Source organism: Ostrinia nubilalis, chromosome 25, assembly GCF_963855985.1.
Source record: "Ostrinia nubilalis chromosome 25, ilOstNubi1.1, whole genome shotgun sequence".
In the NCBI taxonomy this organism is placed as follows: domain Eukaryota; kingdom Metazoa; phylum Arthropoda; class Insecta; order Lepidoptera; family Crambidae; genus Ostrinia; species Ostrinia nubilalis.
Window position 1 is genome coordinate 9,105,935 of NC_087112.1, and position 27,707 is coordinate 9,133,641.

The window sequence follows — 27,707 nt, forward strand, 5'->3', positions numbered from 1 at the left end:
TATTAGTAGAAGTAGAAAACGGACACAAGTTTCATACATTTTATGGAAGTAAGAATGGATTGATGGATGAACCGGCTGGGAAGGGGTATCTTTGTTCAACAATTACGTCGAAACTAATAGACGTAGACTAATAAATTTACATTCGTTTTGTAGAATAGCTCAAATACTAATAATACAATGCAAATAAAACATACTTTAACGACCTGGTTTTTCTTGTGTTGGAAAATAACTGAAAAAGAAGTGAAAAAAATCATGTCTTTTTCTAATTCAATCCATTCTTACTTCCATAAAATGTATGAAACTTGTGTCCGTTTTCTGCTTCTACTAATAGATAATTTTATTGACTATCGCATGATATCAAATATTCGCTTATTAATGTTAAGTTACCCACGTTTTCACTTGTTTTTGATAGAAGAGGTGAAAACTAAAAATTAAAAACTTGAATGCTCGTAATTTTGCGACAAATGGGTCAAGCCCCAAATTTGAAGTATTTTCATCGATAAAATTGTCCATAGATTACGCCATTAAAGTTTGATCACTACAAGCCCGGACACACTGTATATCTTACTAACGTTGACAGAGAAATATCAGGCACACATTACTGATATGTACTACGATGTTAGAGACTTTTAATTGGCAAATAGAAGCAAAAAGATATGTTAAAAAAAGTGAATACATCGCACGAAAATGGGTTTGTATACAGAAACTTAAAAAGAGTTTTTACTAAAGAAATAAATGTACACACTTCTTATTAGAAAGATACTTTCGAGTTTAGTTCTGTAAACCTACTTACTACTAATTCCGTAAAAGCTTTTATATTCAATCTGGAACAACAAGAACTTTGTCCCACTTACGTATTGTTAATTATGAAAAATCTAAAACGTTAAAATAACGATATAGTTGTGGCCAATGAGTTGCTGTCATAGTGACATTGACAATACGTCAATGTCACACTAGGATAAAACGTCAGAGAATAGAGGGACGCGCGGAGACGACTCCGCGCGCTTTGGTGCTAAGTGATGAATTGTATCTAAATTAAGGCAATATAATGTGAAAGTTGAGTATTCAGTGTTTTATTTATGAGAATAGTTCAGAAGTGAGATCTGAAACCTATGATAGTAACGTGATTTCAAAGTGTTCCAGGTGACCAATGTTTCGTGTTATTTTTCACGAATGTTATCACAAAACGCCCACGATTCTATGGTTCTAATTGAATATGATGAAGAGAGAATGTCATGGAAACCACGCTGACAAAGGGGTGAGATGCAGAAAAGTATTTAAGTACGAGAAATGATGACGCAAATTATGAAGATACTCCCTCCGTAACTTGTCTTGTGGTCACGTAAGTGGTGAACAATTTGACTAACGATGGCCCCAGAGCAGGTACGATTTATTATTATTATCGATTATTCCAACAGCAACAATATTAACACATTTCCTTTTTGAGCAAAATAATGCATGGAAGCATGGAAGTGAATGATGCATCAAATGTTATAGGTATTGTCAGTCTTTACTGATAATGCCAGGAATGTGTGTGAAAGCTATGGTATGTGCTCACTTTAATTGCAATGCCTAATAAACGATTTTAGTAAAGTAAATTAAATTGAACGGTGTTCATGTTCATGTTTACATTCTGCGAAGAATAACCTGTTGAGATTCAAAATCTATAAAGAATAGATAGAATATGGTCAGATAAATTAAATAAGTTTGGTAATCATGCCCGAGTAAGCTCTTGGCATTATTTTGAGCTTAATTTGTAAATTGAAATTAAGTAAAGCAGCCAGTTATGCCGTTGAACATGTGGTGTATTTTTGGTACTCTTATAGTGATTGATACTTCAATTATTGGGAAACATAATTATTATTATGTTACATGATGCTATATTTTGAGTAAAGATAATGTTAATATTGAACTTTTCCAACTTATCAATTAATTTCTGCTGCCAGTAGTGATTTGGGTTGTATCACTAAAATTTAAAATTAGTGTAAGTGACCAAAATTTATCCAATTATGATATTACATAAAAGATATAGAATGTGGTACATTTAACTTAAAGGGTATTCTTGTGTACCAGTCATTATTGTTGGTTATTCTCACATGGTGAAAATGATTTTAATCTTGAGGTTATTTGTTAGCTGGTTAATAAAAAGGTTATTGGTTGTAGCATGTTGTGTGTGCATATTTTTAGATTTGACTTGAGTTTTAGATGTGGTGACTTATCTGTCTGCGGGTTGGCCCTGTGGTGAGCAAATCAGTCAAGCACAATACCAGAGTGAAGCTTAACACTGAGCAAGGGTACTCCACATAAGTGATTTGGAGTTGGACAGAAGGTAATGCAATACAAAAGGCATCAGCTGTGATATTTGGTGAGTGAAAATGCAATACAAAAGGAATCAGCTGTGATATTTGGTGAGTTGAATTAATGTTTTATTGCAAGGTTTGGGCTGAGACTAGCAGTGCCACTGCGGCTTGGTTGTTTAACTGTGCTTATTCTTGTCATTGGCATGAAATTGCATATAAATAACTTGAGTGTGAACAGATTTTAATAATTAATTAGCTACAGTCTACTGCTAGACTTTAGAACTTCCCAACTGCCGCTAGCAACCTTAAGCAAAAAGTTATTTGAAGTACTTGGGTATTTCTTGTGAATGCTTTGAGGAGATGGTAACTTCATTGAAGTATTTGCAATTGTGCTGTTACCTAAGATAATAACAAGAAGTTTATTTTGATAAAGTTGCATTTGTGTGTGGAGCAACTTGGTGTTCACCCAGACACAATGTTAAGCACCAATATGTTTGACTGGCATTGTTTTGTTGTCAGTGATGATTTATGTAGTTGTGTTATTCATCTTAATATGTTGATAATGTTGTGGTTATGGGAATGGTTTGAAAATAATAATAATAATGTATATGATGTACTTGTTGATCATACACCAGTGGACATTGTTATGAAGCTGGGCGGACATTGTCATTCTGCATGAGATGTCCTGATATCTGTGTGAGGAGAACATGTGGCATGACATGACAAGCTATGTGGAATGGCCTAATCTGTGTGGGTTTAAAGTGAAAATGTTCAAAGAACCCTAACTAATCCCATAAATCATTTAGGATGACGACATTAGATGTACTGTATGATGGTGTATAGATGTACTGTATGATGATTTCTTGTGTCAGAAGAGCCGAAAGTAGTCAGCGTGCAGAGGTGCGTGGAGTGCAGCGCGCCTAGCGGCGCCAGCTGCAGGTGCCCGCGCGTGGGCGGCGGCGGCGGCTCAAGCGCGGCGGGCCGCAGCGGCGCGACAGCCAGCTCGGTGCAGGGCGGCGTGGCGCGCGGCGCGGCCGGCACGCGGCTGCTCCTGCGGCGTGTCCAGCGGGTGCCACAAGCTGTGTGGTGTGGAACATGTCATGATAATCTGTGTGAGACATGTCGTGACAAGCTGGTTGCGACATGTCGTGACAATCTGTGTGGAACATGTCAAGCTGTGTGGAACAAGTCATGATAATCTGTGTGGGACGTGTCGTGACAGGCTGGTTGCGACATGTCGTGATAATCTGTGTGGGACATGTCGTGACAAGTTGGTTGCGACATGTCGTGACAATCTGTGTGGAACATGTCAAGCTGTGTGGAACAAGTCATAATAATCTGTGTGGGACATGTCGTGACAAGCTGGTTGCGACATGTCGTGATAATCTGTGTGGGACATGTCGTGACAGGCTGGTTGCGACATGTCGTGATAATCTGTGTGGGACATGTCGTGACAGGCTGGTTGCGACATGTCGTGACAATCTGTGTGGAACATGTCATGACAAGCTGTGGTCATGATGAGTAACGGCGTCAACGGCTCGAGCGCGGAGGGCCGCAGGCCGCAGCAGCGCGACGGCTAGCTCGGCGCAGTGCGGCGCGGCCAGAACGGGCGCTTCGGGTAGCAGCGCGGTCAGCGCGCGCGCTTCGGGCAGCAGCGCGGTCAGCGCGCACAGCGCGGGCGCTTCGGGCAGCAGCGCGGTCAGCGCGCACAGCGCGGGCGCTTCGGGCAGCAGCGCGGTCAGCGCGCGCGCTTCGGGCAGCAGCGCGGTCAGCGCGCACAGCGCGGGCGCTTCGGGCAGCAGCGCGGTCAGCGCGCACAGCGCGGGCGCTTCGGGCAGCAGCGCGGTCAGCGCGCACAGCGCGGGCGCTTCGGGCAGCAGCGCGGTCAGCGCGCGCGCTTCGGGCAGCAGCGCGGTCAGCGCGCGCGCTTCGGGCAGCAGCGCGGTCAGCGCGCACAGCGCGGGCGCTTCGGGCAGCAGCAGCGCGGCCAGCGCTAGCAGCGGCAACGGCTCGCGCGCCAGCGAGTGCGCGGGCAGGCGGTGCAGCCGGGCGGGTTGGCGCGTCACGAGCGGCGCCAGCGCGGCGGGCGCTGCGTGGTGCGCGGCGCGGTCGGCGCAGCAGGAGTCCAGCAAGTGCCGCGCGTGGTGGAGCAGCAGGGCGCGCGTGAGCCAGGGCACGTCGTAGGCGCCTACGAGCGCGTTCACGGCCAGCGTGTGGTGCGAACGGTGGTGGAGATGGCAGAGTGGACCTAGCAAGGTGCACAGCTGGATCCCAATACGAGGCGTCAAGTGTGCTATGAGTAGAGTAGACCTTCGAGGGCGAAGGAAATGTAGGATGGCCGAACTGTTAATTATGAAAAATCTAAAACGTTAAAATAACGATATAGTTGTGGCCAATGAGTTGCTGTCATAGTGACATTGACAATACGTCAATGTCACACTAGGATAAAACGTCAGAGAATAGAGGGACGCGCGGAGACGACTCCGCGCGCTTTGGTGCTAAGTGATGAATTGTATCTAAATTAAGGCAATATAATGTGAAAGTTGAGTATTCAGTGTTTTATTTATGAGAATTGATCGACCGGCCTCTAATAGTATCTACAACAGGCTTGCATTCATTCGATGCAATCGATGCAGTCAATCCAATCGCATCAACAAGGTCCAAGTTCAAAGAATTCACTTACAAACGAGTTCAATAAATGTCCTACTGAATTCAATCACCACAACCAATGTCATATAAACTTGATTGCATGATCTTATCAGTTTAACATGTGGTTTAGATTTAACCGTGTCTTGCGCACGATTGGATTTCGGTAACAAAATGCCTTGAGGTGACATTGACATTGGGGTCATTACGTCACAAAAAGAAAGCTCTCATTGGTGGAAATGTCTTTTAGTTCTTAGAATAGACTATTAATTTTTTTTAGTAATCTTCCCATTTGCACTGGAGAGTAGCTTCTTCCGAATATAAAACAGATGTTTTCCCCTGATTATAGTCGCGGAATTAAATATAAAGTTAGTTATCCCCTAAAACTACTTCACCATGACTGGCCATGATTGATTGTAACAAGCTGACTGGCACGCAAATAAAATTCTGATTCTGATTCTGGCTGAAGTTTTAGAGGTTGGAAATGAGAGGTGGTGAAATGAAAAACGTAAAAGTTAATGTATGAGAATTATAAGATTGAATTGATTGACTGATCACATCAATAGGATTATCCAGTATTTAACCGGTCAATGAAAACACTCGTCACTACTATCCGTCTCTACATTTCTCCTGTATAAAAACTAACAGAAAACCAGATATATCGAGACTACCAATCAAATCATTTCAAATATGGACGTCGATATGGCAGGGGCTTCTGGGACAGTCCTTATTGGTAATCGTAATAGCAAAAGTACGTGTAAGCAAGTTCAAAACACAAAACGGCTAACAAGCTTTGCCACTGCATTTTGATACCAATGCAGTAAAATTTAAGGGTGTAAAATCGAAGTTCGTATTGGCAACGTTGTCATTTGATACCAAACAACATCGCACGTGTCTACTAAGTTAAGTAAGCATTAAAACTTGTCAATTTGGACTCAGTCCCTTTGGAATAAGTTCTATGGGACAGTCTTGGTATAGAAATGAATGAAAGACCACACATGGAGCAGTTAGCGATAAGAAAGTGAGAAAAATCCGTCGAGCTACTTCTTAGTGAAGACAGAAATATAAAGTTCAAATAATATTGCATGATTTTAGCAAAAAACTAGAGAAAGCTGATGAACACAAAAAAGTACTTAAAAACTAGTTTTTTTATCTAAACGGATTCGTGTCTAGCAATCCTACAAAGTGTACAAATCCTGCTTCGTTGAAACAGGTTCTTTTTGTGATAGATGTAAATTATGGGGTTAAAGAACTAAAATTACGAGGTAATGTTAAGTTCTCGATATATCAAACTGCCTATGGGTGTGGCTTAATGACCTGTACTAAGAGATAATTTGTGTTAGTGTGGTATGGTAAGATATTATTTTATTATGTAGAATTGTAGAGTGAATTCTTCGTATTCTTACAGCTAAAAAATAATATATGAATGTCCTTCTCCCAGATTCAACCTATCTCACACCAAACTTTATACAAATTGACATAACTTAATGATGATACACACCAACAAACAGTATTCAATTATCAATGTCCGTTATTCGAGGATTTTAGTATGTGCCTTAATATAACTTGAGGACAATAGGGAAAAGCACACATTGTAGGACAGTTTAACTAAAAACATGGAGCCATTTTACGCGTTTGTTAGTTAAAACGCTGGTTAATCACCTATGACCCAGATGATTCATGCTACGTGCATGAAGTCAAAATACGCTTTCGTCAGCGCATGCATGTGTCATCCTTCATAACAAACAACACTCATTGTAACAGTGCATTGACAGGCTTTTGAGTTATTTTATAAAGACAGGCTGATAAATTCAGATCGTTTAAACAGTATGTTAGGCCCACAGAACACAGCTATGCTCTGTGGTTCGGCACTTAGGCCCTTTTTAGGGCATTTGCACGTCCACAATTTAGCTTGCCATACCACTACTAGTGACTCTTGGGACATCGTATCGGCTGTCATACCAAAACCAAACGGCCTTCAAAATAGGCTACTTCTTTTTTTTCTCCTCTGGATTCAATTCGAGCTGAAGGCATATAGTGACGTGCGAGAGGAGTAAGGTACGACGAGAATGGGGATGACGAGAGACCAGTAGGTATAAGCACGCATAATATACCCGTTTTCATACTCTCCTAGGTGATGCGTTGCTTTGCTAATTTTAGTGATTATCTGAACATAGTTTTTTTTACCTTCTCCGGGATAAGGTGAAGAATATCGTGCGCCAGATAAAAATCTAAATTTCTTCTCGCACACGCAAGTTTCCCTGCACTACGAGTATCTAATTGGAAGCATTAAACGTTGCAATTTGCAACCATGTGTGACCGAGTCGGAATAGGTTAGTTTATTAGCAAACAGAACAGGTAGACACTAGACACGACATGTTCTTTGTGAGGACACGAAAGGTAGAAGTTCCGTGTGTCCGTATTTTCTATTTACCTACCTACATACTACAAAGACTTCGATATACGGAGGGGACAACATATAGCGCTCTACGGAGACATCCCGTTTTTGCAGGAACTGTTTTTTGCAGGATCCCTTTTAGCAGTATACCTACGTGTTTTAATATTAACGTTCACATGAATATCCCGTTTGCACTATCCCGCAAAAAAACGATCCGTTCGAATTTGCAATTCGAATTTCGTGTGTTCACATGACAGTCCAGTTTTCCAGTTTTGCGAAATCCTGCAAAAGTAGATTGCATAGGAATATAGGAAGAAGCCTTAGATTTATGGAACTTGGAATCGATGTTAGGAGTCGTCAAAATTTTTAGTCGACTACGAACTGTGAGCGAGTGAAGAAGATATTGGATGGAGCGAATGGATGTAGACTGCAACTTGTAGTCAACAAACTAACATTCATAATTATTATGATCATTAATGTGACCGATAAATCTTTGACATTATTATTTACGAGAGCTTTTTGTTTACGTGATTTGAAGTTATTTTAGGCAAATTGGCGCACGCCCGGGCTGGATAAGATCTGATTTTTATTCTGAATCTGAATAGTTTACTCTGTGCTGTATACTCAGAAAAGTTTTCGGTTTAATAAAGGGAAACGCCAACGTTAGTTACAATAGAATTGAATTTGAATAGATATTGCACGACTTTGGCAAACTGATTAGGCAGTGGAAAACTGGAAAGTCAAAATGCGCATCACATTGCGGGTTATTTGCAAAGTTGGCAATAATTCATTAGGCCTGAGTTTAAACTCGTTTTGAGAAACCATGATCTTGGTTGTTGTTGTTGTTCCGCCTACTTTTTTCAAAAAGTCGTAATTTTGATTGGGTCACTACCGCTGTACCATCGCTAAAATTAAATAATGTCTATGTTTAAATTAGATCGATCGAACTCTACCACCGGTAGCTCAATGTTTACGATGGTTAAACAAACAATATTGATTATAATGAATGCCCGCCGGCCTAATTTAATCATTGTTAGCAATCAGCTCAATTGTCTTCTTGCAAACATTTAATGGAAGCAGCGACTGCATTTGAATGGTTAAATACCTACAATGTTTTGATGAAATGTTGGTTTTTGACTAGAGGAACAGAAGCCAAAGACCTGACCTTTCTAATAGTTACTGTGTGCATTTTTTTAAGAATATTAGAATTTTTTTATGCACAAATTACAAATAGTCCCGTACCTCCTCGTACTAAGCTAATATGCTTGTGTCACGAGTGGGCTCACCATAATAGTCGAGCGTCAGCAGGGTTTCGAACCCGCGTTCCTCGGATGACGACTAGGCCAGTCCGACCCCTTCACCGTTCGGCTATCGCGGCTTCAAGGTAGGTACTTTACTTGTTATCTAGTCGCCATGGTGCGGATGAAAGCTCATCAGGCGAAGCAATATGCCATGTGAATTGTAGCTCTAATAATTTTATGGTTAAAATAAATTCAGTTCAGTAAATTCTATATCTTTTACACATTTATAGTGATTCCAGTTACAGAATGAAACAATATTTTATAAAATCCGGCGATTGGAACCGCTGCTGGTCCAGTTCAGGGGTCAGTCGACAGAAAATTCATAAGCCGTCAAAAAAACTGACAGGTAGGTCAAATTAAACTTTGAATTATGTTTTCCAAACATACAAACAACTTCACATTACGACAGTAGTGTCGTAGCTACAAAATAAAGTAGACATCCCATAGAAATAACCCACATGCCCATTTGAAACATTGCCAATGCCCAAGAATTTTACTGTTTACGTAGTTATTTCACGTTTCGGGACGAGATGATTTGTGCAGTAATAGACTTGTTTTGCCAACAATATAAGTACGTACCTAAATATCTACATTACAAAAGTTATACATTATTGAGCAGCTATTGATTGAGTAATTATTATCGAAGGTCCGATGCGCGAATTCGTAGTGTGGCGAATATTTGGACAACAAAGCAACAAGTGAATTTATTAATTTTGCATAATTTCAATATAATAATTTTGTTCGGTTAATAGACATTTTATTACGGGAGAGAAAAAGTTGGCATGGATAATGATCATCAATGAGGCTTCATAATGTCACCCGATTACAGAAATTAATAATGATGTAACATGATGATAGTTTATTGTGAATCATAATATAGAGATAGTTCTCAAGTAAGCTACAATGAGAATTTTGATAGTCTTAGTAATAATTAGGTTAAAACCTATCTAACAAGTAACTTATCAAAGAAAAACAACTCAAAGAAATTGACTTGTCCCACCAAGGCAAGACCGCTAATCGTATCAAAGCTCGCGATAGAGATTAATGTAGCACACTCTATCTGGGTACAATAACAATAGAGGCGATAAGTAATCCTCCAAATTTAATTAAGGAAGACCCAAGCGACTCATTCGAGAAGATAACTAACAAGTGGAACCCCTAATAACACAAAACAAAGGTGAACTCATCCTTAATGGCTTGATGGATCTCGGAGCTGATAACTTAGACAAGCTGGTAAGACGACCGTTAAAAAGCATAACACGTCACATGAAAGTAGATAATATAGCACATAATGGATCGAAACCAATCTCAGTGATACAGGACTCCTAAGAAATAGGATAACCTTTTAATACAGGACTACTATTGATAATAGCAAACTTGGCGGTGCACTGTAGCAGACGAGGCGAAGAAAATCGGCAAGACTTGGAGCGAGATCAAACGCGAAGCTCAAGACCGAATGCGATGGAGGACTGTTGTGGACGCCCTCTGCCCCATCTAGGGGACATAGGACCTTAAGTCAAGTCACTATTGACCATAGGCTAATTCTTCCGCTAAAAAATGTAGCGAAAAATTTGCCGCTTCAACTTCTGACTTCTCGTTGTAGATTAACTATGATCAGATGACCTTCTTGCTTGAGGATATGACTTGAGACGGGTTTCAGGACAATCTTCTTCTTAATTTCAATAAAAAAGTCCCAAACACACAAGTCTGGTCATAACTTAGGACAAGATATGCCCACCACGGCTCGTAAAGTGCAGCCTGAGACTCATACGGTTGCACATTTCGGGAACAATGCACAATGGCCGTTTTAGCCGCAGATGAAATGTTACGGCCGCGCCAATTTCGGGTTACATGTTTATGAGTTTTGGAACTTTTACAATCGAAATTAGTGTGGCAGGGATATAGGTTGGACTTTTGCTGCTTTGGGATTATGAGCCTTATGATACAGCACCTGTCGGATGATAAAAACGGGTATAGGAGACTTTACACTCATTTTGCAAAAGGTACAGACCTACATTTTTGAAATCACTTTATGGACCCTGTTATGGTCACAAATTTTTTAGTAATAGAATGGTGTTCAAAAGAAAATCAGGTTTGAATTCATCAGAAATAAGTTCAAACCATGTCAGGTTTAAACAGTATAAAAAATATTAGAAAACACAACAGCATTACTAATTAATGTTTTTGATAGATTAGGGTAAGAGTCCCCTGGGCACCAGAAGGTCATGGTCATAGTTCAAGGCCTACATTAGGCCATTTTTTTTTTCAAAGTAGGTACCTACCTAAATAAAATTTTTAAGGAAGAAATTCTTCCATCTTCCAAGAATTGGTGCTTAGTGCCTAATTATGAGTGTAGCTGTTTCACATCCTACCTAATCTATCCAACTTATTATTACACTTAAATGTGAATTAAAGTTGAAAATTAACATTTGCTTTGCCAGAACTTTAAGGCGGGGTTGTACTATCTTACTTTTACTTCAAGAAACGTCAAAACTCTGTCAAACTTCATATAAAAACATGGGTTAAAATTATAGTTAGTTACCGTTAAAGTTGAGGTGGTGCAATGAGGATCAGTACTGTTGTAGAAAATTCAATAAAACTAGTATCTACGTTAATCTTTAAGACATAAGAAAGATACATCTTTTTGAATTATCCAAATCGGACCATTACTTACGAAGATATTATTAAGTAATAAACATAGGCCGTTTTTGCCGCTAAAAGTCAACGTACGCAGGGCCGCGTGACGTCACTATATCCGAATCGAGCGCAGCCGGCGTACTATTGGGGTGTCAAATCATAACCAGTTTCTATGGGCTGGGGGGAGGGGATAGCCTTACCCAGCTTCTGGCCTGGGGGGAGGGGGGGTCAAGTCATACCCAGCTTATGCTTATGTGCTTGGGGGAGGGTGGGGGAGGGGGGGGGGTCAAGTCATACCCAGTTTCTGGCATTTCTGGCATGGGGGGGGTGTCATACCCAGCTTCTGGCCGAAGGGGAGTCATATCCAGCTTATGCTTATGGCCTGGGGGAGGGGCAAGCCTTACCCAGCTTCTGGCCTGGGGGGAGGGGGAGGGGTCAAGTCATACCCAGTTTCGGGCCTGGGGGGGGGGGGGGTAAATCATACCCAACTTCTGGCCGAGGGGGAAGTCATGCCCAGCTTATGACCTGGGGAGAGGAGGGGGGCGGGGGAGTCATACCCAGCTTCTAGGCTAAGATTAAATAGATTTCCAGGAGGGAGCAGCTGTCCTTTCCTGCAGCAGCTGGCCCGCCCATGAGAACGGCGAATAGATAGGTAGGTAGTAGGTACGTAGGTTTAACTCAGAAAAACTAAATAACAGGTAGGTATTGCGTGTACATCGAAATGATCTTCATAGCAATGTCTTGTAGCCTAGGCAGAGTGTATCTGCCTCAGCTATACCTTATTGTTAGAAGTAAATAAATTAATACTTATACATTTTTATATTTTACTTGGAAGAAGACAACACTTATGAACACTTTATTTGAATAAATCGCCAAATATATCACCGCGGAGACCCCAATCGCGTCTCTGCGTTCCATTGAATCGTATGAGCATATGGATTTTTTGCGTTATTTTTCACAATTTCTATTTTTAAAAATTACCTATCGATAGCTTACTTTATTCTGATGAATAAATGTCATTACAAGTTTTTCTCTAAAACTGATAGTTTGGCTAGAAAAAAATATTTTCTATCCACGCAGTACGCCGGCAGCGTTCGGATCGGATATAGTGACGTCATCGTCCCCGCGCCGGGCGGTCAGTGAACTTTTTTAGTAATTTGGCCATAACTTCGTCAATTTTTGTCGTAGAACAAAAATTTTTGGACTGTGTATTAAGGATTTCTTAGCCCTATAAATCTGCATTCACAGCTAAAAATCGAAATGATCCTCATTGAGGCTAACATCCGTATTCACAAAATATAGTACTTGCATAAGTGAAGCAGCAAATCTAATGCACAGAGTTGAATAGAGCTCTGTGATTGGTTCATGTGTCACCCTGTGCGTCCACATGCACTATGAGACCTCATAGTAATGTTTGTGAATACATAAGACTCCAAATGCTCAAGACAGATAAGTGAAATAGCTGTCCAGTGACAAAAGACAACCCTAAAGATAACGGAAGTAATTACAAAGCCAATTAGAATGTGAGTGGAATTTGATATTCATTCAACGGAGGCAGTCTAGATTAGATAAACTAATTATGTTACTTTAAGTTGGAGAGCTGTTGTGAGTAAATCATAGGTAAAGTTTATTTTAATTAACAGAATTTTCGATTTAGAGTTACATAAAATCTGTTAAAAAATAATTAATTAAATCTAAATACAACTAAAGCCACTAGTTAAAATGTAATTTAACGAAATCATCAGTTAAGCTAGTAGTTTGAACCGGTAGCAAGATAAAGTTTAAACTTGAAAAATGTAAATAGAAAAAGTATTTAAAACAAGAACATATTCTTCACAGCCAGGTATTCAGGTGAAGGTAACAACTCTAATTTCTAGTAACCCTCACCTACTAACACACAAAATATTGAGTCACTTTCTTTGCCAATCATCGCGATCTTTTAGCTATTTTAAGAATAGGAAATAGCGCGTCTGCTATTTCTTCAAAAACTTCGATTCGCGCCAAAATATCTACGAAAAGGAGGTCCCACACCCCGAAGTGCCTACGCAATCGCATCGGAATGCACCAGAATGCACACATGATGGTACGAACCTTTTTATTTTGACTTTTTCTTTTTAAAAATAAGCCCTACGTAACAGGCATTTCCGGGAACGATCCGGGTTAGTAGCCACATCCAACACAACTCTCGGTTAGTCAGTACTTAACAAAGCTCTAAATAACTATAACTTTCATTCAAAACTTACAATTATCTTGTAATCACTACATAAAAATAAATATTTTGATAAAAACAACACACACGTTCACTGTCTACACTACTTCACTGCGAAATGTCAAACTTTTTCTGAACCGGTGTTGCCGCATTTCAATTATATTTTCCCCGATTTGACTTCAACTTTTTAAATCGAACGCAATTTTTCTATACCATTACCCATTGCAATTCTTTTGAAATATAATGTTATGTAATTATTCAGGATTATTTTTGCGTCCACATGTGTCACAATTATACTTTTCTTACAAACTTTCTGAGAAATTGTACTGGTGTTGCTAGTAAAAATGATAAACGTACCCGAATAGTAATTTCTCACGAAATTCTTTGCCAGCTGAGAGGTTCACGTTACCTACCTTTTCTAATTATTATTAGCGGTGACTAAAAATAGGTCAAATATTTAAAAATGCCTGTTGGCACGTATTGCGGTCCGCAGCGGTCGCAATCACATTTGCGGAGTGTTGAGTGGGAATCGATGCACTGTTTATTTAGAATTTCAACACTTTTAGAGCTCACGCAGCAGGACTATTCGCGTCGGGTTAAGAAATTAGGATTTGCATTGTGTGTGCAATATTCTTTGTTGCAGTCTAGATTAAAATAGAAGTTAAGGTACACATTACACAATTTTATTGTGAATTTTTTGGAAAGTTAAACGGATAATATTACCTATTTGTTTTAATATTATATCCTTCAACAAGGGTTAAAATGAAATAGCAAATGAACAGTAAACATTTTTATTGTAAATATTTTTATTGTATCCTTTACACTCGCGATGCACTCGATGGCTTTTCAAAGCTTTCGTTGAAATTCGCCATGGCGGAGGAGTTACAAGTTAAGGTTTAAAGTTGTTGAGATAGGTAAGTAGCTACCTGCCTAATTGGAAGGGAAAGAATATAGGTAAGTACTCCGGTTACTGGTCAACCAAGCTATTTTATCGTATAGTCTAAATGTTTGTTAGCAGAAAATGGTGACAAGAAACCATGAGCTAGTTTGTTAACAGACTTCAAAAAGGAGGAGGTTATTGAATATGTTTTAGGCACACGCGATATTAATTAAATCTGCCATAGCGAGTTTCTACAATCGTTTGCAAAATTATACAAGCAACTCTACACGATACATCTTCAGTCGGCTCGTATTATTATGCACTTAGATACTATGCAACTGACTTTATCATCCAATAAAATTGAGCTCGATACCCAACCAAAGTATTAGTGATAAAGGTGAAATATTAATTAGAATGTCCGGTATATACGATTACAAAATTGTTAATAAGAAAAGGTACATAATTATTAATATTTAATTCACATTAATGTGTAATAAGTAATTTCTAAGAAAAAAATGTTTTCTTCGATCATTCTACTTCTACTTCAGTAATATCACAACATTGTGATAATTTGGGACCATTTAGGAAGGTACTTTAAAAAAGTTAGGTAGATACTTATTCATAAAAATAATAATGAACAAAATAGGTTGGGTGATAAGCAAATAGTTTGATTTTGTAATCGTGCATACCGATGAAATAAGTGCCAGAATAAAGTATTTTGCAACATCAATAATTTAAAAACTCAACAGGATAGAAGTCTCAAATGATTCACGTATCGTGATAAACAAAGTTTATGCTTAAAAACAGCGATTACATGACATCTAATCAACTATTATTAAGTGAGCACTACTTATTTCTTTTACATCTGTGCCAAGTTGTTACTGTCCTACATAATAAGTTATTTCATACAGTCATGCTAGATACGGGAAAATTTTACTTTTTGCCATAAAAAAGAAGCAGTATTGGAAATTAATGATGTATACTTTAACATAATTATATTACATAATAAGTATTACAACTCATAAAGGTAACTCATTATAGGTAGTAGGTACAGCATAGACAGAATTACCCTTGATCTTGCATGGTATATTTTATGTTGATAATCTGGATATCAAACAACATTAAATTCCTATTTTAAAGGAAGGGAAAGTAGTTGTAAGACTTTCTGTTTCTTTACTTTTAATTGGTTTTATTTATGATTATTAGATTCTTTCATTATAGCAGCTAGTTATTTATTCACGATTGTTATATTATAATTCCCTAAACGTTCTTTTTAATGAATGGTATATTATTATTGTAGAAAATATTATTGTTTATTGAAAGATAAATAAAATAAACAAAAGCTCTGGAGTGGAAAATAACAATATCTCTTAAGGTTAAGTATAGTATGAAACAGTATTAGACGATGTTTACCCTTATTTATAAACCGTTTTTTTATGTTATTACTCGTATTGAATAGATATTTAATACTTTTTTACGTGAAAAATAATGGTTTTTTGAAAAACCATTCGTTATTCTGTAAGAGCAAGCACCGTCATTAAAATTATAAGTAACGTGTGTAAAAATATTTGTCTTGTTATCAATTAATATAATGTTCATTCATCCAATTCATATAATGTTCATTTAACAAACTCTTATAATTCTGTATCTATTTCTTAAGCCGTTTCTCACAAGACAATTTAAGGCGACTCAGCATAGCGACTAAACGCTATTTAAATTTTCAAAGTTTTATCTAAGAACTTTAAATTTTCTAGTTCAAAAATTTGTAAGGTGTTTAGCGTAGAAGAATATTATTTTGTTAACAAATATAACTATAATAGTATTTTTTATAAATAGTTATGTATTATTTTGACGACTAGTTAAGGTAAAACGTTACTAGATCGTTATTAGAATCTACAGAGCATTAAAATATAATAGAGAATAATTACTACAGCAAAAGTGGCTAGTAAAACGTGCATTTTTATAAAAACTACCCTCAAAATGGGGAAATCATTCCTTACTGGCAACACTTGTGTTCGAAAAATAATTTGCAAAATCTCGCGCCATTATTATTTTTATAAAAATGCACATGAAAAAGTTAGTTTCAAGTTTTAACATCAACCGATATTTAAAAAGAGGATTGTAGGATATTTAGAAAAATACTGCTTCTGAATAGAAAGAGATGAATTAAAAATTTCGTAACATTTTTCTGTAAAAACTATGTGCTATTATGGCTATGTTATGTCACACGTTAATGTGGAAATGGGTGAGAAACTGTGAAATAATGAAGTAACACTGAATGTTATTGTTAACACACAAGAAACATTGATTAAACATCTATAAAATATTTGATTCTAACAGCAGGTAGTTAGTAAGTAGGTATTTAAAAGTTTAATCAACGAAAATTCGGCAACTAATTTCAAAAGGATCGCTTTCTCCCTTTAAAAACACTCCCAAATCGCTCGAATTACCCAATATTTTATAATATTTATAATTTTGTAAATAACATAAATAATATACCGTAATTTATTAACACACAACGTATTATTTTTTGCCAAAGCGATATGTTTTATTATTGTAGCATTGTGTTTATGTATGCATTCGTAGTATATAATTTTTATAATATTCAATTTTGTGATATCAAATACTACTCTTAACACCTATTACAATGTTATTTTGATCCAATAATAAACGAATGATGATCCTAACTGTACATAAAGCTTTTATAAAATAAAATCTACACCTCGTTTTACACTAATCATACTAAGCTATGCGAACTGGCCACTTATATTTAAATTAGCGCGTAAGACGCCATTTTTTCGATTAACTATTTCCAAAATGGCTGACATTCTAGAATGTAATCGAATGCAAAAAAGAAAAATTTTGAAACGTCATCACAGAACAGTTGATTGCTTTTTGTCGATGCTTCGATGTTTGAATCGGTGTATTGACAAAAAGCAGCTGGAATTCTCTATCTCAGTACATCGATATAGGCAAAGAAAGGAATTTTAACGTAAACGAATGTGCTAGGGCTTTTAATATGCTAAAACCAAGAAGACGCCCCGCCGATTTTTGATGACAGTTCCCCGATGCCGCGGCCAAAGAGACCGCCAACCTGTGAATAAAACATGAATGAGCAAAAGTAAACGTACCTACGTACAAAAAATACGACCAAGCAAGTAGGGTAAGCCTAAGTAGGTAAGTAGGCTGTTAACAAATCGTAAAAATACCTTTCCAACGACTGCAGTCACGTTGCCTAACTTGGCTTCATCTGTTAGCGCTTCTAGCTTCGACTTGCCGCTCCGGGAGCCTTCCTCGGAGCCGTCGTCACCACCGCTGAAGTAAAAAACATATCAATTAAGTATCCACAAGATGTAAGCTGCAAAAATGCTGAGAGAAAAAGTTCCTGTGAAAAACTGATTACACTTTAGTTAGAGTAACTTTGCTATTAAATAAAGCTAGGCGTTTGTTGGACTTGGACTACACCAGCTTTTCCCAAAGTGGGCGATAATGCCCCCTTGTGGGCGCTGCAGACCTAAAAGGGGGCGGTAACAGACCCGGAAACAAAATCAGGGCGTTGTGTAGAGGCTTGGGGGGCAATTTGTATTTTTATCTTCTAGGAGGACTCTTAGACACCGACTCTCGACTACAATAATGCGCCAAAAAATAATTTATTCTCAAAGTAGGCAGTAGACAAAATAAGTATGGGAACCCCTGGACTACACAAACGGACTGTGGATTAGGGGGTCGCTAAGTCGATGGATCGAAGCTAGTGACCTCCCTCTTAACACAGGTGGAATTAGATGTTTTTATTACCTCCAGCTGAATATTTTCAGAATCAATGAAGAGAGTTTTGCCCAGACCAGACAATGTTGTTTATTTTATTTACTAGTACGAAGTTTAATTATTATTCTGTGCTAGTACACAGACCGGCGAACGTGTAGTTAGTGTCCCACCCGGGTCTCGGTGTGTGTATCTGACAACTATCCAAGATCTATGAAGGTTACGGAAAGCACCCAACCAGAGGCGATATTATGAAATTCTTTTAGGAATCTGGTGCCCGATTTCACCATCAAACCCTAATTTTTAAGTGACCCCTATGAAAAAATAATTCCTGTTAAGTGGTACCATAGGGGTCACTTAAAAATTAGGGATTGATGGTGAAAACGGGCATGGTTCTAAGTCCCTTACCCTGCGTCCTGTTGAGCCAGCAGCAAGCTGCACGTGGCCTCTTCCGTATGCATGCGCGCAGCCACACCCTGGTAGACCTTCGAGTTGAGCTTGTCATCGATCACGCCCTGCAGCTCGAAGTCGCTGTACATTTTCTGTGGGTGGAAAGCAAGGGAGATCAGTATTGTGGAGATGGTACCTAAGTACTGCGGAATTTTGTAGGTACAGGGTGGGATAGGTGTTTTGTTTAGTCTGACGTGTTGCCGACTAAAATAATATCGTCGATATTTTTTCAACAAACGCAAACATAACTACACAAAGAAGAAAAATAAAACTTATTGTTTACCTACTAATTTTGTTAGCTGCAACCGGAGGTTCCAAGAAAAAGCAAACTTTATTTCATTAAATTTAATTTAAAAGAAAGAAATTACAATTAAACTAAAATTAGCCTAGCCTAGTGATACCGTCTCGAAGTATGAAACGAATATGATTATAAAATAATTAGTAAAATTAATGAAACGTCGCCGCTGTCGTCATGAGAGGCGCATTTTGCTGATGCTGCTCCTCGCGGTCCATAGTGCAGTTGCAATGTTGATTTGGGTAAACTGGGTCAGCGTCGATGCAGCGATCTTCATAGATTAGGCGTACGTAACATATTTAAAAATAAAAGCGTGTCTGCGAAGCAAATATCAACATTTCCTGTGTGAGAGAGTACAACCTAATCGAGCTAACTGCGCACCTCGCTGGAATGCGACTCTCAGAGCGTCAATGTGACGTCACGACTGCCAGGTGCGCATTTAACTTGGTTGTATAGTTTAACCACACTGTATCACGGATCTCACATGATTTACTTATTAACTGACTAGCTTTCCGCCCGCGGCTCGCGCGCGTGCACTACATTATATTTTACGGAACCCTATTTTTTTCCAAAATAAAATTTAGCCTATGTTACTCGTGGATAATGTAGCTTTCGAATGGTGAAAGAATTTTTAAAAACGGTCCAGTAGTTTTTGAGCCTATTCATTACAACCAAACAAACAAACAAAGTTTTCCTCTTTATAATATTATATAAGTGTAGATTCTTCAATAGAAGTGGTAAAGAAACCCTCACCTTCAACGTGATGGACAGGCAGGCCACCTGCTGCGGATGCAGCGCCGGCCGCTCTATCAGCCAGTTGTGGATCAGCTGTACCTGCACGCCGTACCAGTGCTCGAACAGCTGCAGGATCCAGAGTTCATCTGTCACCTGAAGAAAGAGAATGATCATCAGTATTAGGTCTAGTCACTAACTGCAGGAGCATAAGAGCAAATTTTATTTATTTATTTATTTATTTTAGGAATTACAAACAAATGTGTTACAGAAATTAACTTATCTACTAGACTTATGTATTATATGTGGTAACACATCCCACTACGTAATCCACATATTGATATATGAAACCATGTAATATAGAGCGAGGCAATTACAATTAAGGTACACCTTATAAACGCGGTGTAGCTCAACACCAAGAAGTAATTAATATTATGTTCAGACTTTTAATTATTAATTTTGTTCTGTTTTTTTTTTCATTTAATTTATCTTAATTTATAAATGGTCGTATCGTCCGCCTCTACAATCGACGTGAACGCCTCAACGTGACCACAAGTGCTATTCCATGTACGTTCTCTACAGGGTGTCCCAGAATGGGTGAATCAAACTGATAGGGGTGCTCTACTATTGTACTATCCCGAAAAATATGAAAAAAAGAAAATAAAGCGCTTAAGGAAACAAAAAAATTTTTTTTTTAAAAAGTGAAAATAAATCAGCTTTGCCTAAGTATCTGGCTATAATTGCTGCGTTTGGAGTTTATTTAATTTTGTACTTTTTTCTTAGTAATAATAATTGTACATGATCGCTTCGTATATCTTAAACAAACTTTTGAAAATAATGACTACATTTCGAGTTTAGAGCACTTTATTTAAAAAAAAATCCGAACTCAAAAATTTTTTCATATTTTTTTGGGATAGTCCATTAGTAGAGCTACCTCCCCTAGCAGTTTGATTCACCCATTCTGGGACACCCTGTATAAGTTACTAGTAACAATGGAGGCTTTGGATTACAGCTCCAGGATCAAAAGCTCGTCTGTCACCTGAAGAAGGGGGATCATCATCAGGAAAATAATTGGGATTTGGCTTACACGTTCCTCCTGGCCAGGAGGGTTGGGGAGACCTGTGTTTCTCTCGTCAATAATTGTCTGAATGAGTCGCCTCCTATTTATTTAGGGATACCTCTCAAAAGGGAATGTGTCTTGATGATATTATCCTATTTGCCTTGGTTAACATCGCTCACAAGGTGGACCGACGACCTCATAAAGATAGCAGGAAGGCGCTGGATGCAGGCCGTTACCAACCGATCATTATGGAAATCATTGGGGAGGCTTATATGTTCAGCAGTGGACGTCCTTCGGCTGATATGATGATGATGATGATGAACATCGTTCATGTTTCTTACCTTCGATCTAATTTGGTCCATAGAGTTCCTCATAAAGTTAACGTAACCCTGGCCGATGTCCTTGCCGGAGCCGGATACGTTGGCTATCGTGAGAATAGATCCGATAAGGCTGAAAAAGTGGTAAAAAGTGTAACATTAAATTCACTCACAGTAACTGTAGCTAGCTCTCAACATTTTTAAGACTTACCGAGTACAGTATTACACACAAGGTAGATTTAAAATCATCATTAATCATTGGTTTACCTAAAATCATTATTTTTGCCACTTACCTTCCCTCATCGAACCTCGCAATTTTAGCCAACGTAGCCTCAAGCACTGCAGAGAGCCTGGTGGTCATGCCTGTAGCCATCGCTTGCAGACACGACTCGATCTGTGCATCCATTTTGGTATGATACTGATACTGAGGAAAAAAACAACCGACGTATTTAAACTGATCTATGGCATTGTACGAGATGAAGAAAGAGCTACTGAGAAAGAGGACAAGAAGACTTTAGCACTACGACAAGCTGTAACCTGGTTGTAAGTTCACAGAAAAGTGTTGCCAATGTGTTGGTGTCTAGTTTTCAAGAGAAGAAGTGTTCAATTTCAAGACTTACACTCAGGATAGTGGTGCAATCTTTACAGATAGTGCTTGTGGTGAATGTCATGAGTGGGACCTAACGCAGTTGCGATGCCGATCTTGAGCTCCCCACCACGAAAGCCGCCATGCCAATCTCCATTTTCGAATGGATACACTTCGTCGTTGATAGCATGACTCGTGCAAAGAAATGATTGTATGTAATGTGTTTATGAGTATGGTATGTTTGCATATGAGTGCGTTCTACTGCAGATTTTCTAATCAAATCGAGGGATATGTTGTTGTTTGCTAAGTTTATAAATGCGTAGTGTTTAATAGAGTTATAAAACTGTGCTGTAATGTGGTTAAATGTTTGTTTTTAAGACTTTAGCGAGCTTTATGAAAGTCTAAATACAAAAACAAAAGTTACGTATACAGAAAGTTACCCAGCCATCAATGTTATCTGTAAAATCACATTCACCACTGGATAACGTTTTGTAACGTAACGGTTCAAACATCTGTCGAGGATCGAGTCATGCCATCACGGAAGTTCCAAATTGATGTAACAATTCTAATAGAAACCCAAAAATATTTTGCATAACGTTAAAATCTAATTCGCCATAATTGCTCACATAATTGGTAATTTTTCGGCAATGATGGCGCTGTTTTCAACAGAAAGTAACGTGGCTGATCGACCTCCCAACTACCTATCCTTATCCTATAATGTCTTACTATATCCACCCCTTCAACGGCGCACAGCTTGAGGGCTTGGTTCTTCGCGTCCAGAGCTACATTGACCATCGCACAAGTCTCCGCGGGAAGAATGTAATCCGTTGACATGAAGGTGATGCTCTTCTTTAGCCAGGACTGGAATCAAAAGAAGACTTGGAAATTAGATGGGGAACAGATTTTTCGATGCTTTTCTAAAGATTTCATAAATGATGCTAAGTTGAACTTGATAAACAACCTAGATTCTGTGGAGATTTTAAGCATCGTCTAGAATAGCGTTGCCCTATATTTCTTTTTATCTTTTACTACTATCACTCTCCTAATCACCTGGAAGGATGCTTCTGTCCTCTGGATGCACGTCTCCATCATGTCACTGGCCATCAGCTTCAGCCTTTGCTCCAAATGCGACCTAAACTCTGGTTCTGGCCAGTGCAGGTCTCGGATGAAGCACTGCAATGCATCTAACTTCCAGAACAACTCTTCACTGGTTGCACACCCATTTCTGAAGAAAAGGAATTAGATTCATATTAGTTTGCTATTGTTTATTTCAAGATTCTAGCTCTGTAGATAATCAAAAGAATTATTGTTTGGTCTTTTTAATTATATGAGTGAAAAAAAAAATACCCTTTGATCTCCCATCGTTCTTTCTCGAAGCCTTTGTGAAGTGACTGAGCTATGGATGACTCCATGAGGTCCACATATCGGACAACCAAGGGAGCGAAAGTGTCTCGCAAGTGCTCATGGAACCGACCACCTTTCAAGTTTTCTGTAAACAATGTTTGCATATTATACCGACAGTTCCTTAGACTAGAAAAGACTCATTCAAAACAGTTTCAAAAATTTTTGTACATAATCACAATTTATGTGCTAAGCCACAACAAGGGCTCTCGCGGAAGACCAATTTCTTGACATGCCCTTACGAGCATGTCAGGATAAATGCTGAGCGTTTTGTGTTGTTATTGTTTTTAATTTGTACTTACTGTGTTCAATAAAGTCTATTTCTTTCTTTCTTTCTATTTATGGCAGAATTTTGTAACTGAATATTATTTAAATACTAACCATCAGTCCTGAGATAGTCGTTCAAGATCTGGAACAGCGGGAAAGAGTCCCAGGTGTCAGGCGGCTGTTCTGCTAGCACCCGGTCCATATCTACTCCGAACAGCGCCCAGAAGATCTCGGCATGCTCTACCAACAGCTCTGAGAACCACGCGAACGCCTGCACAGAAAAGTTGCAACGTGATTGGGCTATGAAGATGCGTGGCAAAAAAATGCCGATTGGCATCACTAAGGTGACTGGCAAAGCAAATGCTTAAGTTAGGTTTTTGAATTTGGAAAAAGTGATTATGTAAATCAAGGTTTATATTGACGATATCTTCATAATGCACGAGACACAGGAGGACATTCATTAAAAAGACAAAAATATTCAAAATGACATAAGATGACTTGGAATGTTGCAATGAGAAAACTTTAGGTAATTTATTTAGTACTTTATTGTATTGATTGGGAAATAAAATCATTCATTAAATTAAGAATTCATGGTCAACTTACCTTATACAATTTTTACAAAAATAGTTGCAAGTACAGCTATGTTGTATTCGCAACTACTTTGTTTCAATACAAAAATTCTAGATCAACATAATGTAAACTCGTAAAGGGTTCATGCAACAAACTCACAATCAAATAAAGTACAAAAGCACTATCTACTTATTATGTTTGATTTGGTGATTGAAATTTGAGAAGCTGTAAATACTTGAATATTTGTGTTTGATTTTTATGTTGTTCAGTATATGAGTTATGTCACATTATTTTGATGTTACAAGTGTGTGTTTTAATAAAACACCTACAATAAAATTGACTACTTTATATGTCCAGCGAGTGCAAGCATAGAATTGATACTAAAGTAATAAATGAGCTTCTACTAAAGCAAAACTCTTTGTAATGTGCTCGATGTATGTGTCAATCCTACAATGTAGTGTTTATTCGATTGTAAAATGTAAATAATGTTGTAGTGGGCTTACAAAAATTATGGAGTAGACTGATTGAGAATTTAACACTTTTCATTATGCAATAATTTTAATGCTCTGCCAATTGCTGTTATGAGATAATCGAAAAACGTTTTTAAGAAAAAATTTGGAAAAATTTAGCCTATAATGAAAAGCTTGGGTCGTAACATGGATCATCAAACCAAAATTGACTATTCTCAATTGGAATCCATGCAGCTTAGTCCCAGAATTCTAACAACTAAGCATTTTGCTCAAGCGCGTGTTGAACTATAGGGACTTTGATTCGAGTCTACTCCGCACAAAACTTGTGATCAAACCAATCAAGGTGAAGTATGATCAAGATCGAGTGTGACAAATAACAAGTGATTTGATCAGCCGAGCAATCAACAGATTTAAGTATTTACATTTTCTTGACCTTCCGGTCTTGGTTCCGTTTTTGTGTTATACACCTGCGGAGAAATAAAAATACAATAGAAGAGAACCAAATGTTACAGAGTTATCCTGCGTATAACAAACGTCGTAAAGTGAATATTCCAAAATTAAACTGTATCATATTCGCTTAACGACTAAGCAATAAAATGTATAGTTCAGGAAAATAAAATGTTTTGGTTGGATTCTATAATAATTGGAAGAGCACGCAACGAATACACAAATTATATTAATAAGTATTTAAGACAAATTACTCTTTTCCGCTGTGTACTTACTTGAATATAATAAATTGACATCAAAAGTAACATTTTTAGATGCTGAGAAGACTTTGAGTCTTCTCAAGCTGGTATCGATGTCAGTTTATTATTAAAATGTATTTAAAGGCCTCATCAAAATAGCGAAAGAAGAGTAGGGTGCTATTCCAGTGAACATTGATCATAATTACCAGAACTTTTCAGGACAATCTAATTTTGAATATAATTTTCATTACTATGCAGGAAAAGCTATTTTTTTATCATCGAGAAAGTTTAAAAAAGTTCTGATAAAACAAAAACCACGACATTTAAGATCGACAAACGATAATTAGGTAAATCAAAATTTTGGAGCAAGAATCTTTGGGTTTTATTCATCGCCAAATCCAAAGTGAAAATCGACTAAAGCTTTGCTCCAAAATTTTTTTCCTTTGATGTAGATTGTATAGTTTTATCTAGTTTACCTCTGCGTAATGTTCTTCATTTTGTTGCAAAAGATCTACGCAAAGTTCAGCCAAATGTATTAGATCCTCTAGCTTTTTTGCTGGTGTTACCATTGTTTCTCCTCTCAAATCCTCTGCAAATTTGACACATCGAAATTGAAAATTCTTGCAATACGATCAGGATATGAATTTCAACTTCAATTGACTGATCAGTTACCTTCAATATTAGCTTTCTGACTAAGCTGTGAGTAATTTAACAAGGCTGCATTTTCGAGACTGGTCTGTATCATCGCTCTTACTTCTTCAGGAGCTACTGGAGTAACCACATCTTTCATCAGAACACGCTCAAGTAGCGAAAGTGTTGACTGAAACGAAACATCGTTTTTACAAACAGAATCTTGGTTTGAATTATCTTTCTAATTCTTAAGCAATTATTGAATCTCATGTTTGTATTTTATTTTGCAGGTCTTTCTCGAAAAGTCTTGCTATATTATGTTAAGTATCAGGTATTTCTAGTTCATTACCTTCAAAGCGCCTTCCGGCCTCCCAAATGGGAAAGCATATCTGAAGTTCGTGATCTGATGCTGCAGCAGTGCCTTCAAACGTTCCTTGATCTCTGCGAACTTCTCTTTCTCTTGGACCGTGATGCTTCCCACGCCGTCAGGCCTGCCAGGCAACGTGGCAGTACTGTGAACCACTTCGACCGTGGGGCTTACTCTAGTAAGGGCACAAGCGGGATTAGGGTGGACTAGGGAGTTAGCAGATTTTGATCTTTTGAGATCTCTGATTTAATCTGTTTTAGAGAGTGATTTGACCTTATTTTTTAAAAGAACAAAATTGTAACAGATTTTCACAATCAATCAGGAATCCGTTTCCTTCTAAAGTATGTAAGAGAGACTGCGAAAAGATAAGTTTTCTGTCATAATACGACGATTTCATTGTATTTCTTTCTAAAAATTATTTGAATTGAATTCACAAGTTTAGATACTTTATTTCGATGTCGTCATGAACGTGGTCTAATGTAAGTCGACCTCGACGCAACATGTTACAGTTACAGGCAAATTGTGAACTACTTTCTGCCATTCAATTAAAGACTTGCTCATTTGGTTGGATTAGCCTTAGCTAATCCACTATTTGTTAATAAACTTATTTGTTAATTATATTTGTATTAGAATAATGGCATAGTCATAAATAAAATCGAATCACTCTTTCAGAAAGTCAAATAACTTTTAAGAATATTTTACTTTATGTCGCCAACTCCGCAAGTCCGGAGAAAGAAAATATTAATATAGGTAAGCAAAGGTAGAGTTAGTATTAAGCACACTTATGCATAACCGCAATAAGAATATAGGGGAAGTCAATTATAGTCCAGGGGCTAAAGATTCCATTTAGAAGCAAACATGACAGTACGTGGTGCACTGAGGCTTGTGTGAGACATTTAACTGATTTGGCAACTGCGCTTAGTAACACAAATTCTAAGACAAATAATCCTATACATGAACAAATAAAAGTTAAAATATTTATGGACTCTGTCAAAGAGCGAGCGTCAGTTTGATGAGATAGGCCCTCGCCCACGGCGACTTTTTGTAGCGATGCAGTCGCGCTGTTGGCATCACTTCTGTAGTGCGTTCCAAATGCGACTAACGCGCGTTAGTAGCGATGCTGTCGCGTCGCTCGTTTACGAAACGCGCGACAAAAAGTCGCCGTGGGCGAGGGCCCATAGTGAGACTGACCGAGCATTAAAAATGTTCATGGGTGTAAAACAAGGTATAAACCCAATAGGTTAGGTTTTGCTCTCGTAACGCCACATCACTTACACTCGTCGTTTGACAGTCTTGAAGAAGAACTCAAAATTTTTGTACATGGAAATGTAATGAATGTTTTTGTTTTCAGAGACTGATAACAAACCACTTTTAATTCAATAGCAGAATAGATTGCTGTACAGTCGTAGTATTGTTGTGTATCAGCCACTGAATACCGTAGTACGCTACAAGAAATGACATGATAGACGAAGGAACGTCAAATTTAACATCAATTAACACGACACTGAATACTGATGCTGTGATTCAATTGTTTATATTAGATTACAGTCACCCTAGATAGCTTTGAATGTCAAAATTAAATGGTAACCCATAGACAGCAAAAAATAAATTTGAAATTGATTCATAGAACATTCTAAAGAGACAAAGTTGTGGATCGAATCCCACCTGAGTTAATCCCTCTTTCATTTTGAGTGTTCAACAAATCAATTTTACATTTATTATTAATCTACTGCTTATAAGTTA

The 27,707-nt window shown here is 38.0% G+C and overlaps 1 protein-coding gene across 11 annotated transcripts in view; it reads right to left on the reverse strand.

The window, feature by feature from the left end:
• Positions 1 to 15,627: 15,627 nt before the first annotated feature.
• LOC135084242 (calcium-dependent secretion activator) overlaps positions 15,628 to 27,707 on the reverse strand; it is a 55,480-nt gene continuing 43,400 nt past the window's right edge. For 5 of the 11 annotated variants that reach the window (XM_063979000.1, XM_063979008.1, XM_063979007.1 and 2 more), the window contains exons 21-34: positions 25,947 to 26,139; positions 25,640 to 25,787; positions 25,444 to 25,556; positions 24,704 to 24,748; positions 23,356 to 23,512; positions 22,921 to 23,062; positions 22,624 to 22,798; positions 22,300 to 22,434; positions 21,281 to 21,411; positions 21,012 to 21,120; positions 19,632 to 19,766; positions 18,542 to 18,675; positions 17,581 to 17,686; positions 15,628 to 17,465 (exon numbers count right to left, since the gene is read on the reverse strand). In XM_063979000.1, coding sequence (XP_063835070.1) covers positions 17,394 to 17,465; positions 17,581 to 17,686; positions 18,542 to 18,675; positions 19,632 to 19,766; positions 21,012 to 21,120; positions 21,281 to 21,411; positions 22,300 to 22,434; positions 22,624 to 22,798; positions 22,921 to 23,062; positions 23,356 to 23,512; positions 24,704 to 24,748; positions 25,444 to 25,556; positions 25,640 to 25,787; positions 25,947 to 26,139 — 1,795 coding nt within the window. In that variant the 3' untranslated portion in view covers positions 15,628 to 17,393. The remainder of the gene's footprint in view (positions 17,466 to 17,580; positions 17,687 to 18,541; positions 18,676 to 19,631; positions 19,767 to 21,011; positions 21,121 to 21,280; positions 21,412 to 22,299; positions 22,435 to 22,623; positions 22,799 to 22,920; positions 23,063 to 23,355; positions 23,513 to 24,703; positions 24,749 to 25,443; positions 25,557 to 25,639; positions 25,788 to 25,946; positions 26,140 to 27,707) is intronic. The other 6 variants (XM_063979006.1, XM_063979003.1, XM_063978999.1 and 3 more) reach the window with 6 other exon arrangements.